Source organism: Dermacentor variabilis, chromosome 1 (assembly GCF_050947875.1).
Source record: "Dermacentor variabilis isolate Ectoservices chromosome 1, ASM5094787v1, whole genome shotgun sequence".
NCBI classification, from domain to species: Eukaryota; Metazoa; Arthropoda; class Arachnida; order Ixodida; family Ixodidae; genus Dermacentor; species Dermacentor variabilis.
The window spans coordinates 231,689,964-231,703,587 of record NC_134568.1 but is presented as its reverse complement, the minus strand read 5'-3'; the positions used below and the strand labels follow the sequence as shown (position 1 = coordinate 231,703,587).

At 49.3% G+C, this 13,624-nt stretch overlaps 1 protein-coding gene across 2 annotated transcripts in view; it reads right to left on the bottom strand.

The window, feature by feature from the left end:
- The window catches only part of LOC142559026 (E3 ubiquitin-protein ligase MARCHF6), a 168,791-nt gene that overhangs the window by 99,528 nt on the left and 55,639 nt on the right, over positions 1–13,624 (bottom strand). For both annotated transcript variants that reach the window (XM_075670815.1, XM_075670816.1), the window contains exon 8: positions 2,483–2,544. In XM_075670815.1, the coding sequence (XP_075526930.1) occupies positions 2,483–2,544 (62 nt within the window). The remainder of the gene's footprint in view (positions 1–2,482; positions 2,545–13,624) is intronic.

Here is a 13,624-nt window from a genome sequence, read left to right as displayed (position 1 = left end):
AAGCACATTTTTTAGCAGCTCCTCACCTTTAGGCACTGTCTTGCGCTTGAAGACGACATAGGGCAGAAGCATGCGTCCGTCTGCTGCGCATGACAACATGACGGTAACTTGCGTTTTCTCGTTGCCAGTGGACTAGACATAAACTTGTTAAGAGCCCTTTTCGTGCACGGTGAGGGGCGATGGCACGTCCAGATAAACCAGCGTTTGGTCAGCATTGCCAATTTGCCCTAGCTGGAAGTTCTTGGACTTGCACAGCGAAATAATGTGGCACTGGAAAGCCACAAGCAGCTCTTTGAATGATCCGGGCAGTTTTTGCGAAATTGAATTTCAGCGGCGTAAGGAAAAACCAGCATGGCACATGTAGCGATAAATCCAGTGCTTGCTCGCTTTGAAGACGGAGCTCGGTAGCCCTTTTTCTCTTGCAAGCTCCTTTGCTTTTGCCTGCATAAGCTCCATGCTCACAGCTAGATGCGCGGCTCGCTGTTGGCGTACGAACTCCATCAGGGCGAGTTCGATTTCCGGGAATGTCCCACTCTTCGGGCCGCGAAAGCTTCCTCACGTTCCGCTGCATGCAAAAAGGTTTCCCTCATTGACTCCAAACTGCCACCCGGCCCACACTGTTGCCGATGTCCTGCGCAGCTAAAATAACCTTTCTCTTGAAAGCAGCCGAGTACTGTTTTCGTGGTCCAGACATCTTGGCCCTTCAATGCGGAATAAAAAAGATGCACTTGGCGAAGCGTGGTTTGCACGTGTGCTGCCAAGGTGCGCAATCAACAATAAAGAAATGATGCTGTAGTCACACAGCAATAACGAAACCAATCCGTAGCCACATAGCAATACGGCAGCCAAGCCGTAGCCAAGCAGCAATAACGAAGTCAAGTCATAGCCACGCGGCAATAACGAAACCAAAACTGCTAGCACAAATTTCTGGCTGAATTTTTGTTCAGATCCACATATAGTACCAGGCAAAAATTTGGGACACTAATAATAGGAAAAAAAACTTGTATTATATGCGGGTTTTTAAGGCATAGCAGATTCCCATACGTGGCTGCTATTGGCCCATAGCTGACATCAATCAAGAAGGATGTTTGGATCAGTGTACTTCTTCCTAATGTTACTGTGTATATTCAATGACTCTGTTTCATAAACAGGCTGAAGTAAGTGAAAATCTGCTTTTGAATTTCAATAATTACGTACTTCCGGAGGAAGCTGACTATTGACTGATTGTCTGATCATCCACATAGGAATTAAAACTTTGGCCACCCTGCTTATCGGTGTCGTAGCCGTCGGGTCTCGCTAACTTCAACTAGTTTTGAAAACTCAATGAGCCTTGAGGTCAGGCCACGGATGCCTGCCAGAGCACACTCACTCCTGGTCACGCTCCTGGTTAGACACCTTGGCAGACTTCGCTTCGTAATGAGAGCTCTTCAAAATGCGCAATATGGATGTGGCTACTATCCGTTAGTCAAGCTGGTGCAGGACAGAGCTGGTCTGCATCATGTGGCACAGCCAGACAGGAGCACATGAGCACGAGCGTGCACTCTAACCCTGTTGTGCACAAAGCAAATACTGCAGCTGTATGTAGCTGCGGTCTGCTACGTAGCGTAGGTACCGAAGCCGCCACGAGGTGCTGTGACAAGTCCACTGGCTGAGCACACTGCAGCTCACGGAGCACTACGTTTGGCGCGTCGTAGGCACCAAAATTGTAAATAGCGGCGTCTACATGAACATCCAAAATCAAATTTTAACAGTGCGCCATGGTGATGTTCAGTAGGCAAAGCATTGTAGGCACACCCAACTCTGCCGTAGCCTTTGCAGTGCAAATCATTGAAGGAGCAAAAGCACCGCAAACAGTATGTTTGATTGCGAATAACTCCGCTTCTGCTGAACGCATTAAAGAACATTTTGCGGCAAAGTATTTCTGAATAATAATAATATTTGGGGTTTTACGTGCCAAAACCACTTCCTGATTATGAGGCACGCCGTAGTGGAGGACTCCGGAAATTTTGACCACCTGGGGTTCTTTAACGTGCACCTAAATCTAAGCACACGGGTGTTTTCGCATTTCGCCCCCATCGAAATGCGGCCGCCGTGGCCGGGATTCGATCCCACGACCTCGTGCTCAGCAGCCCAACACCATAGCCACTGAGAAAAAGTATTTCTGAAATAGTCCAATTTAACTTCAAATGTATTTCATTCAAGGCGCCTTTAAAGTGCAAAAACGGCTGTGAGCTACTGTCAGCTATTAAAAGCCAGGTCACACTTGTTTGGTTAACTTTTAAGGCCAACACAGGACCAACAGCTGTTCAACAACATTATAAATCGTATTTGCTAGTACTGCTATCAATCTCTGACAGGTCCCATTTTGATTTTGGAATAAGTCTAAATTTGTGTACACAAATAGGATGATCACAATGGTGATGAAGAAGAGGCCCTAATTGCATAGCCATGCAACACATAGAGAAAGAGAAATTGCTCTCACCCTTTCCCAGGTAAGCTCCTCAGCTGCTCTGTCCCACTCAATTGGGTTCCAGTTGATATCGTCTACACAAGAAGCATAATAGCATAATATTATACTAAGCAAGCATAGCCATGATTACCAATGCCATAAACAAGAATTAATACGCATTTAAGCATCTTTTAAACTTTTGTGGTCATGAGTATTTACCCACTGTTGTGATAGTTCTGGTCAGGAACTATTTTGCGTGTTTTGGCTGGCGTTCAAATACAGCACTAACATGAACAAAAGCATAGTGTAAGCGGTTTATTTCAGAAAATTTGCTTCATTTCTGAAGCTGTCATACAGCGTAGACTCTCCAGTAAGCACCACAACATTGTGGGTGATCACAATAGGAACCATTTTCTCTAGGGTCCTTACTGTCACTTTCTTCTGCAGTGCATTCACCCAAAGGATTATTTACTGCTCGTCTGAAGGTGCGATATATTCCTCATCAGCACTAAAATCACCCTGCCAATCAATTCCGTCAAGTGTGGCACTAAAAAAGTGCTGCCTCTGCACACAGACACTACGAAGTGCAATTATTTATAGCTGAAAAAGTTTCTGAGATGTGCCGCTACAAACACAAATAAGAAACTAGCACACACAAGCACATCAACGTCAGCATTGATATCTTCGCATGCCAGTACCATTATATCTCAGCACTGATATCTTCGTGTGCTGGGAGAGGCCCGATACATGACCACAAAAGGTTAAATGAGCTTCATGAAACATGCAAAAAGATTTCATTTAACTAAAGGTTTCCTCAATGGGTACACACATCAAGTGGTCAGTCAAGACAGGACTTACTTGAACCATCCGTAAAAGATAACTTTTGCAATGCAGGCTGTCACATTAAAAAAGAGTGCCACTTACATATAAGAAAAAAAAAAAACATGGATGAAAGTTTGTTGTGTAGTCTCCTAAAAAGGACTAACTAGCATTACACAATCGATGTTTCACAGAGCATTAGACCAAGGTGGCAGAAAAGGTCACACAGAACGCTGCCACCCTCATCTAATGTGCTGAGAAACGTAGATTATACAGCCCTAACTAGCCCAATGCTCAACCTTGGCATACCATTACACAATTACTTTAATCTTGCTGATTCCCATATCAATCATACTTGTTAAAAGCCAGTTAGAGAAAAAGCCCTTCATCCTTCTGTAGTCAAGAAAGCACTTAACCATTCTGTACATGGCAGGATTAGCTAGTGTGTTCTGCTTTGCCTAATACTAAAAGGTGATAGAAGTATGAACACAAGTGAGTGCTTGTGAATATGAGTGAATGTAAGTATTAACATGAGTGAATGGCAGTCCATGTGAGCTGAAGCAAGCCTGGACTGGAGCTGAGCAATTGATCGGTTAACGTACTTGTTAATCAATCGATGTGTTATTTACTTTTCTGCTGCAAATAATCATTCAGGGTTACATTAGCAAAAGCAGCAAGAGAGAGAATAATATAGTTAAATGACTTGAGGCCTGTTTCAATAAGTTCTAATAATTTGCTATCGCAATCAATGCTTTGGTTTTCCGGCGAAACTGGGACATTTCTTATTGTGTTTATACTGATCTTTGTTTCCGTACTTCGGAGTTTATTGTATCAAGTGTGTACGTAAAAATACAGTAAAGCCCATTATAGCGAAGTGAATAGGATGGTGAAAAAAATTCAATATAAGCAGTAATGCGATAAAAGCAACTGCTCCCTAAATGCTAGGAAGGTAGAGCTAAAATAGCACATTAGCACCTAGGTGGAATTCTAAAGGTTGGGCTACATAGAGCGTACTTTCACGGTGAACTTCACGCAGCAGGAAGACGCGATGGCACGATGCCGAATGTTCGCTGGCGTGGCTAAATAAAGCGAAAAAGAGATGCATGCTGTTGTGCATTCGCCGCTTTGCTGTCAGTGTTGCCAGACTTGATAAACATTCTTCTCAAACAAAATTATGATAAAAAAGAGTTTTTATTCTATTGTCTGTTCTTAATGGCAAAACAATTTTAGAAAAAGTATATTAGATGCATTTACAAACGATTTCTACACATCCTATTGAGCTGTATGCATTTTAGCAAGCTGGCATTGTACCATCTGACTATTCTGTGCGGTTGCAGCGATTGAGTGGCCCAGCAGGGCGCTGATGTTGCAGAAGGTTTTGTTCAACAGCAACACTAGTTCTTTACTTTTTTTGCGTAAAAACATGTGATGATTCATGTTTACTTTGTACTGTTTTTTTTTTTCTGTTTCTTTCCAATTCTCTAAAGCCGTCTCTAACAACAGGCGTTTAGTACTGCAGCCAGAGAGGATAGCATTTTCGAAATTTATCGTGATACAGGCCTGTCAGCAGCTCTCATTTGTGATGCTATCAGCCATTGCATCTGCCGTCTGGGCCACACACATGCCAACAGCCTGGAAACTAGGCACAGTCTGCTTGTAACTATAATCTCTCGAGCCATTTCCCTCTAGGCACACGAGAACTAAAGGCGCTCGGCCTTGCCACTGACACTCCGCTGGCGGCACAAGAGAAAAAGAAAGAAAAACCTACAGTAAAACCTTGTTAATATGTACCCACTTAATAAGTAATGCCGGTTTGAATATAGTCGCGATAGATTCCCCACCCTGCTGCCAGTGGATGACCACTTAAGCCGTAGTTGCTTAACGCATGCCAAATGGTTAGTGCATAGTATTTACTTCATTTTTCACTGCATACAAGCAGGGAATCAGCGAAATATCATGCATACAGACCACAGATAGCAGAATTGCGGTACGTAGACCTTTCCTGGACTGCAGTCGCCACCAATAGTGATGCAAAACATGGTATCTGTGACATGTTTCCTGCCCCCATAGCTTCCAGTGCTTCCACATTGTCATCATTGATGACAACGTGAATGATCGCTCTTCCATATCTGATGGAGCTAGTGTGTTGACCATCATGAAGGCATTCGCAGAGAAGTGGGACCTGATGGAGAAAATGGCTCACGGCCTTGCTGAGTTTGCGAATGCCATTGCCACTGCAACGCCACCACAGCAGCAAGCGAAAATGTTTTTTTTTTGCTGCCTGCACGCAAATAAAGCTTCTCTGCATGTGAGAACTAAGATGTTTATCAGACCAGTAAGTCTATAGCCACTCATCTGCCATTGTCGGTAACTTAGTACATCACTTAGCGCATACTAGATCCACATTCCTCGCTGACTACATATTAACGAGGTTTTACGGTAAAAACTTGTGGCAGCTCACAACCAGCCCCGGGAAGTCATAGGGAGATCACTCAAGGCGACGCCTGGTGAGCAAGCGAAGTGTGCTCACCGGTTCTAGCGGCACAGTTCGCCAGGCAAAGTTTTCTTGATCGAGCCGGGTTGACGGCAGGCGTCAAATATTTGGACAGCGCGAGTCGGGCATTTGCCACTGAAAGAAGTTCGTCGCTTTGACGTCAATTGACCTCGAGCCCAGCCTTAAGAGAGTAAAACATCTTTATTAATATTATTTGAATGGCGAGAGCAGTGTGGGAGGAACCCTCAGTCCAGGGTCCCTAAGATGATTCCGGCGATGTTTCGAGCCCGTTGTATCACAGCTCGGAGGACCTCGGGAGGTCCGTCGCGGAGGGCATCGTCCCACAGCTCTTTGTTGCGTAGGGGGTAAAGGAGAGTTGGCAGGGGAGGAAAAAGGTTTGCAGTGCACTCAATCGTGATGTGGAAGATTGTGGGCGAGCTGCCACAGCCAGGGCAACGATCTGCATAACAGTGTGGGTAGAATTTATTGAGAGAGACAAGATTTGGAAAAGTTGCGGTTTGTAACTGGCGTAATGCCACTGCTTCCTCCCGCAAGAAGGACGGCGGTGGTGCGGCATGGGTGTGACAAATGCATGTATAATGACAGAGTATGTCTTTGTAACGGAGCAAGGGATCCCCCCACTCTGAACTAGTCTCCTCACCATGCCGAGTCGCCCTGAGGGAAATTTCTCGGGCAACCGCATATGCGTGTTTGTTACCCGGCAGCGAGGTATGACCAGGGGTCCAGAGTAAGTGGATGCGGGGAGGTGTGGTTGGTGTATTTTGCGGGATCTGTCTGAGAATTTGGTGCGCCGCTCTCGGGATGCCATGTCCTGATAGGAACGCCCGGCATGCCTGTTGCGAGTCCGTCAATATATACACTTCCTCAGGAACACGGATGGCGTATCGAATTGCAAGAGCAACACCGAGAATTTCTCCGTAAGCGGCATTTGTTCCGCGCATTGTAGCAGAGTCTCTCAGGGATTTGATGCCATCCAGAACTACCGAGGTATAGCCCTCTTGAGTGCGTGATGTGTCCGTGTATAAAGTATGTGTTTCCGAGATGTTTGCAAGCATGCGGCCAATGTATCGTACACAGGCTTTGCGCCGCCCTTTGTCATGCTCGGGGTGCATATTACGTGGCAATGGATGAATACTTAGTGCTTGGCGTATCGCTGACGACAAGATCGTTGGACGGGTTTCAGACTCAAGGGGTGGGACAGAGTATCCTAGCCGTGTGAGAAGATGGCGGCCAGTAGGAGTGAGTAGGAGGCGCTGGCGATGGCTGACCCGATGTGCTTCTAGCAGCTCGCCTAGTGTGTTATGTGTCCCTAAGTTAAGGAGACGGCGTGTGGAAGTATAATTCGGGAGGCCATGGGCCAGCTTCGTCGATTTGCGAATCACTGCATCTATGCGAAGTTGTTGCGCTTGGGTCAACCGCTGAAATGGGAGATGGTATGTAAGGCGGCTGATCACGCATGCCTCCACCAAGCACAGCAGGTCCTCTTCTCGAAGGCCCGAGCGCCTGTTAGAGACCCTCCGGATCATGGCCAGAATTTGCTCAATCTGTCTGGATAGAAGGGAAACAGTGTAGTTTGACCTGCCATCCACTTGGACGTGTAGGCCGAGGATACGAGCACAATTAACCTGTGGTATCGGTGTGCCATCCACGTGCACAGTGATAGGGGAAGTAGAGGAACGGCTCCGGGGGCGAATGATTATGAGCTCCGACTTTTCCGGAGCACATCTTAAGCCACATTTTCTTGCGTACTCGGAAACTGTATCGACTGCTTGCTGCAGTCAGTCCTAGATGGCTGCGTCGGAACCCCGTGTCGACCAGATAGTAATGTCATTCGCATAAATAGCGTGGGCGACATCAGGGATCTGGTCAAGTAGCCGGGGGAGTCCTGCGAGCGCGATATTGAATAGAGTAGGGGAAAGAACTGAGCCCTGGGGTGTCCCACGTCCTACAAGGCGAATCGTACCGGATCGATGCGGTCCCATTCCTACGGTGGCTGTGCGATCTCGAAGAAATGCACGTATATAGTTGTACATACGAGTTCCACAGTGTGAATGTGCAACAATGCGAAGGATGAGATCATGTTCAACATTATCGAATGCCCCTTTTAGGTCTAAGGCGATGAGTGCTTTCGTTTGGGCGGACGACGGAGGTCCTATGACCTCCTTCCGCAATTGTAAAAGCACATCTTTGGCAGACAAATGAGCCCGATATCCGAATTGAGAGTTAGAAAAGAAGGATTTTTTTTCGCGGAAGGGCTGCAGACGCTGCAAGAGTACATGCTCCATGAGCTTACCAATGCAGAATGTTAGGGAGATGGGTTGTAAGTTTTCAACTTTAACAGGCTTGCCCGGTTTGGGGGTCAGTGTGATGTCGGCGTGTCGCCATGCTTGGGGAAGCATGCCCTTGCGCCAGCAATCATTGAAGATATGGGTGAGGTGGTTAATATCCGCGTCACTGAGGTTACGAAGGGTGGCGAATCGGATGTGGTCAGCTCCCGGTGCCGTGTTGCGGCATAGGTTTTGTAGGACCACCCGCACCTCGTCAGATGTGATGCCTGCATCGAGCAATTCGTTCACCTCGCCTACATAAGGATAGTCAGGGTACTGCGGCGGCGGGCCTGTGGGTATGAAATGCTTCTCTAGCTCTCTGAGGAGTGTCGAGACATCGTCCCTGTACTCTTGCATTAGGATGTGTAGCTGTTGAAATGTTTTATGCGAAGCATATTACTAGAGCTCAACCCAGCTCCTCAGGCGCGGCGGTGTCGCCTTCAAGGCTGACCACGTGACACCGTGACGTCACGACAGAGCAGAAACGGGGCTCCAACTCGCGCCGTCGCTCGCGGCGTCGCTGCGGTATATAAGCAGCTGCGCTTGTTTCTAGGTGGCTTTGGCTCAACTCTTGCAAGATGGGCTGGGTGGGAATCGAACCAGGGTCTCCGGAGTGTGAGACGGAGATGCTACCACTGAGCCACGAGTACGATGCTTCAAAGCGGTACAAAAGCGCCTCTAGTGAATGCGGTGTTGCCTTAGAAACGAGCTGTTTCTAAGGCTCAGGCGTGCGTCGCTTGCTCAGGCGCACATTTCGTTGCCGCGCCGAACGCTGCGTTGCTCGACGCTCACCGCGTCCAATGCGGGGCGCGTAGTCGCTGCGCCGTAGCCCATTGTCTTACACCCCTTGGCGGGTCGACAGGAACGCTGTCGCGTTCCACTCTTGAAGGCGAAGCAGAGTAACGCATGAGTTGTTTCTTCGTCTAGCCGAACCAAATATAGCCAAGCAACAGCAGTTCACCAGGCTAAACAGTGGTTCGACAACTAAAATAAAGGCTAGTATGCTTCGCATCCTGGGCTTAACCTTAGCTAAGCCACAGCCATTTTTTCCTTTGTTGTGGTAGGATCTGTGAGTGAGGGAAGAATCGACCACGTTTTTGCTGTGCTCAGTGTGCCTGAGAGGCGATCGCAAAATCCTCGCCAGTTATTCCTCGTAAGGATCTCTGCATACTCCTGAGATTCCCATGTAATTTGATCTATACGTTTCCTAAGTTTGCGGTTGAGGCGTTGTCGTTTCCATCGTCGTGTCAACCCTCTGCGGGCGTTCCAAAGATGAAGTAAATGCGGGTCTATGTCTGGTGTCTCGGTTGTGATGCGCAGTGTGCTCGTGGTGGCCTCTAGATCTTGTGTGAGAGAGTCAAGCCAGCGTTCGTACCCTTGGCGCTCAGGTGGGTCCTGGCGACGTACCCTGAATTTCGCCCAATCCGTTATACGCACATTTCGCTCGGGCCTGCGCGCACCCCAATGACAAGGTGGTCGCCACAATGTAGTGGTCACTACCAAGGTGCTCCTCTAAAGGCTCGTGCGCAACGACTGAGCCAGTATTGCGCACGAAGGTAAAGTCAGGGCAAGTGTCACGAGATACGCAGTTGCCCATCCGAGTGAGGTGCTCTGGGTCGGTAAGCAATGTGTATCTCATGTTACAGATGGCATTCCATAAGCGGGTCCCTTTAGCCTGCGATTTAACATAACCCCATGCAGTATGCGGAGCGTTAAAGTCGCCGGTCACCACACAAACCCGTCCAAACCTACCAAATTCTGTTAGTAGGTGCTGAAAACAGTGCGTTCGCGAACGAGGGGAACTGTATGCATTGAGTATAAACAGACTCTCGCTGCGTTTACCTTGCGTAATTATTTCCAATATTTGGTGAGGAATGTCAATGTTAGTGGTATGCATGCGACATGTAACGTTTCAAAACTAAGGCTCCCACAAGAGGAGAGACACCCGAGAGCGTGCTGTAGCCAGATAAAGAAGGGGTGCAAATGACTTCCTGTAAGAGGATGACATCGGGAGGGTTCGTGGATGTGGCGATATACTGCTGTAGGGAACCTCGTTTTCAGCGGAATCTCCTACAATTCCACTGCCACACCACTAGTTGCTCCGCGTTACGCGGCACCATCATCGCGAGAGGGAGCAGGCGGTCGTGCATAGGGATGCGGGCGCCGGGTGCCCACATTTGAAGGTTGCGGCCGAGAGCCTTAGTCGGAAAGCGCGCTTTCGTTGTTACCGCTAAGCTCAGGAACTTGCATGCGTGCGAAAGTGCACTCTATACATGATTTCACTTGCTCCGTAATCCCTATTTGAAGGGCCTCCATTTGGCGTTCTATCCTGTCCAGAGCCGCCTGCATACTAGTGCTCATGTCTGCCACCAGCGCGTCCATTTGTTTTTGCAGGCGCTCACAGCGCGCCTCCATGTCACGGCATAGGCGGGCTATTTCTATTAGAGGATCGGGATTTGATAACGAATTGGTAATAGGGGAAGGGGTAGGGAGAGATTTACGGGGCGGAGCGAGCTGTGGGGGACCCTCCGCCCCACCTACCTCCCGAGGCGCCTCCATTGCTGTTTTCTTCTCCGGGGTCCGCTGCACCCCTGAAGGGACCAGGGTCACCTTGGCTGGGGCGTTGGTCTGCAGGGCATTCTTGTAGGGTTGTTGGGAAGATGGGGAAGGAGGGCGCTTCTCTGGGAGGCACACCGATGCCTCGCGGGATCGGGGCAAGGACTTGGAGCGGGTCCGGAACTTGCGACGGGATCTCTAACAGGTCTCCGACCGGACTTTTCTGGTCTCCTTCGTTGGGGCGCGCGACGTTCAGGTCTCCGCCGTATCTGTGGTAGTGGTCGGGTCGCTGGAGGGTTGGAGTTCACGCTGCTCTTTCTTGAGAGCTTTTCGCACCCAAGCTTTGTTCAATGTCTGCCTAGCACGCCGCGGGCAGTTTGGGTCCGCTGTAGGGTGGGTCCCGTCACAGGATCTGCAGTGTGGGGTGCACACTTGTGACGGGGTGGGGTTGTCAGTCCCGCACGTCGCGCAAATGACCACGTGCGGCTAATCAGCCCAATGGCCGAGCTTGTGACATATCTTGCAAACCAGTTGGCGGGGTCGATGGGGGTAGCAGCGGAGTTCTGCACCATAGAAACGCACGTAGCGAGGCACTTTAAGTCCTTCAAATGTTACCAACACAACGTTGGTTTGACCCATCATTCGTGCTTGAAGTATTTGAGTTCCAGGAGCCAAAAGCTCATCCACTAGCTTGGAAGACGGTGTAAATTCCCTTGCATGAATTGTCTGGGGCCGCAAAATATGTTGTGATGGGATAGACCCGCTGACCAAGGTTCAGCTCCCTCACCTTGTACAATGCGTCGGCTACGTGTGACTGGGGTGTGCTGATGATTGCCAAGTTCTGCTGAGGTCGCAGTCGGAATATGATGTCCTGACGATCCTCGGTGGTCAAGCCGGTTGCACTCCATAGAGCACTGGCGAGTTCTGGGCGCGTCCACTTATCGAGACAAAGTCCTCCGTGAGGCCGCAAAATTATCTTTTCATCGTGCAAAGGAAGTTGAGGCAGGTTTTGATTCTGACTAAACTTGCGTACGGTAGGCTAGGAGGCGTCCGGAATGCCCAAGATGTTCTCGGAGGGTTGCGTCTTAGCACGCGTTTGACAGATTCGTCGCTTGTGTATGACTGTCTTCCAACAGCCACCTGTGTCGTCAGTTTTGTCGTCGTAAATAGAGAGTTTTAGCTCAGTGGGTTTACGTTTCGCTCCGCTCGCGGGCTCCACCGTTGCGCCAGCAGAGCGGCTCGCGAAAAAAGAATTTTAGCCCGGCGGATCACTCACCCGCTCGAGCGGAGAGAGCGGGGTGCTCTGCTTCCCCACCTAGTGGTCCGAATAGGAGTTACTGAGAAATGAATTTGAATTACACTTGCTTTTATAATGCAAGAAATGTTGAATAAAGATATATTACATATTCTCAGTACATTATTTGTTAATAATATACTGAGTATTAATGTACAAGTCAGCGCCGCAGTCGCTGTCGTCGATGCAGAACTGCCGGCGTTCATGTTCGCGGCTGCCATCTTGCATTTCCCATACACGCCCGCGCGCTGCGTATACCCTCCGCTGGGGAGTGCTTTCCAGCGGGCGTAAACGCTGCTCCGTAAAACCGCTGGCCGCCTCAGCGTTGTGCGCATGCGCAGTCGTGTCTCCGCTCGCCCGCTCCGCTCCGCTGGCCGTAAACCCGCTGGGCTAAAACTCTCTAATGTTCGGGGCAGCATCCTCGTCCATCCTTTCCCCGGTCGGAGTGTCCACCTCTCGTTGTTGGGAGGGAAAATTGGCGACGATGGGGATTGGCGGCCACTCCCGCGGTGTCCACCTCGGGCGTCTTCGTTGTTGTCGAGGAACGCGCGGCGGCGTTCTCCGCCGCCGATTGCGTCTTGTGCTCATTGGAAAATGAAGTTGCGGTAGATAAACGCTCCATCGAAACAGAGCAGTGAATTGGCCGAAGGCCCTTTGCACGCCCGTTTAGAACATGGGCCTCGGAAGAGCTGGTCGCTTGGTGCTCTTGGTTCATGGTGTAGAAAACACGCCAAGGAAGCTATGGCCCCGGCAGGGGCAGCCACGTTGGAACTGCTTCAGAGCTGTAGAGGCGTGGGAAGCGGCAAAAAAGTCCCAGGAAGAAAAGGCAGTCGGTGGGAAACAGCAAGAAAGCCACTTCCCATATGACTCCCGGCGAAAGCGGCCCGGGCAAGGGTGGTCAAGGGCGGTCGGTGAAGGTCGCGTAGTCTCGGTGGTTGCGGAGCGCGCCGACGACACGTCCTTTCACTTCGGCCGACCGATCGGAACTCCCCCAGCCTTAATACAGGTGCCAGACTGCACATTTTTTAGTGCAATTGTGATTGAAAAAGCTCACACACAAGCACAGAGAAAGTAGCATGTCTTAGTTCAGGTGACCTTGGGCACACAGAAGGCTGCGCAGAGTGTCATTTGCGTTTTGTTGCGCGCTATTTCCACAGCGCCACTGATAGTGCACTGGTGCAGCATCAAAGAAAAGGGTGCTTAGGCACTGTGATGGCAATAGCCTGCCAAAAAAGAAGGTCGCTCACTAGGCACGAGAGGCACTGTGCGCTGCCATGAGTGTGCACCTACTCCTTGCTAGCTGCCACAGCACCACTCAGCACTGATAACATGCGCGCACACCATGGAAGAGGGCGCACAGGCACGACAATGGCAATAACTGGTGGCAGAGAGGGTCACTCACTCGCTCGGTGCAAAAGACGCCGAGAGCCGTCGTGAGTGCACACACACTCTTTGCTAGTTCGCTCCAAGTGAAGCAGCTTATTGGTATGCTTCTAGTAATTCAGTTTAAAAAACATGGGTTTCAGTTGGGACTGGGAGAAAGTTCGAATAAAGCGATAATTCAAGTAAAACAATTTCATTATAACGAGGGTTTACTGCATGTATGAATTTAATTCCTTTCACTGTGTTTATTTTGTTAGTTTTCTTCGCTGCTAAGCATATTG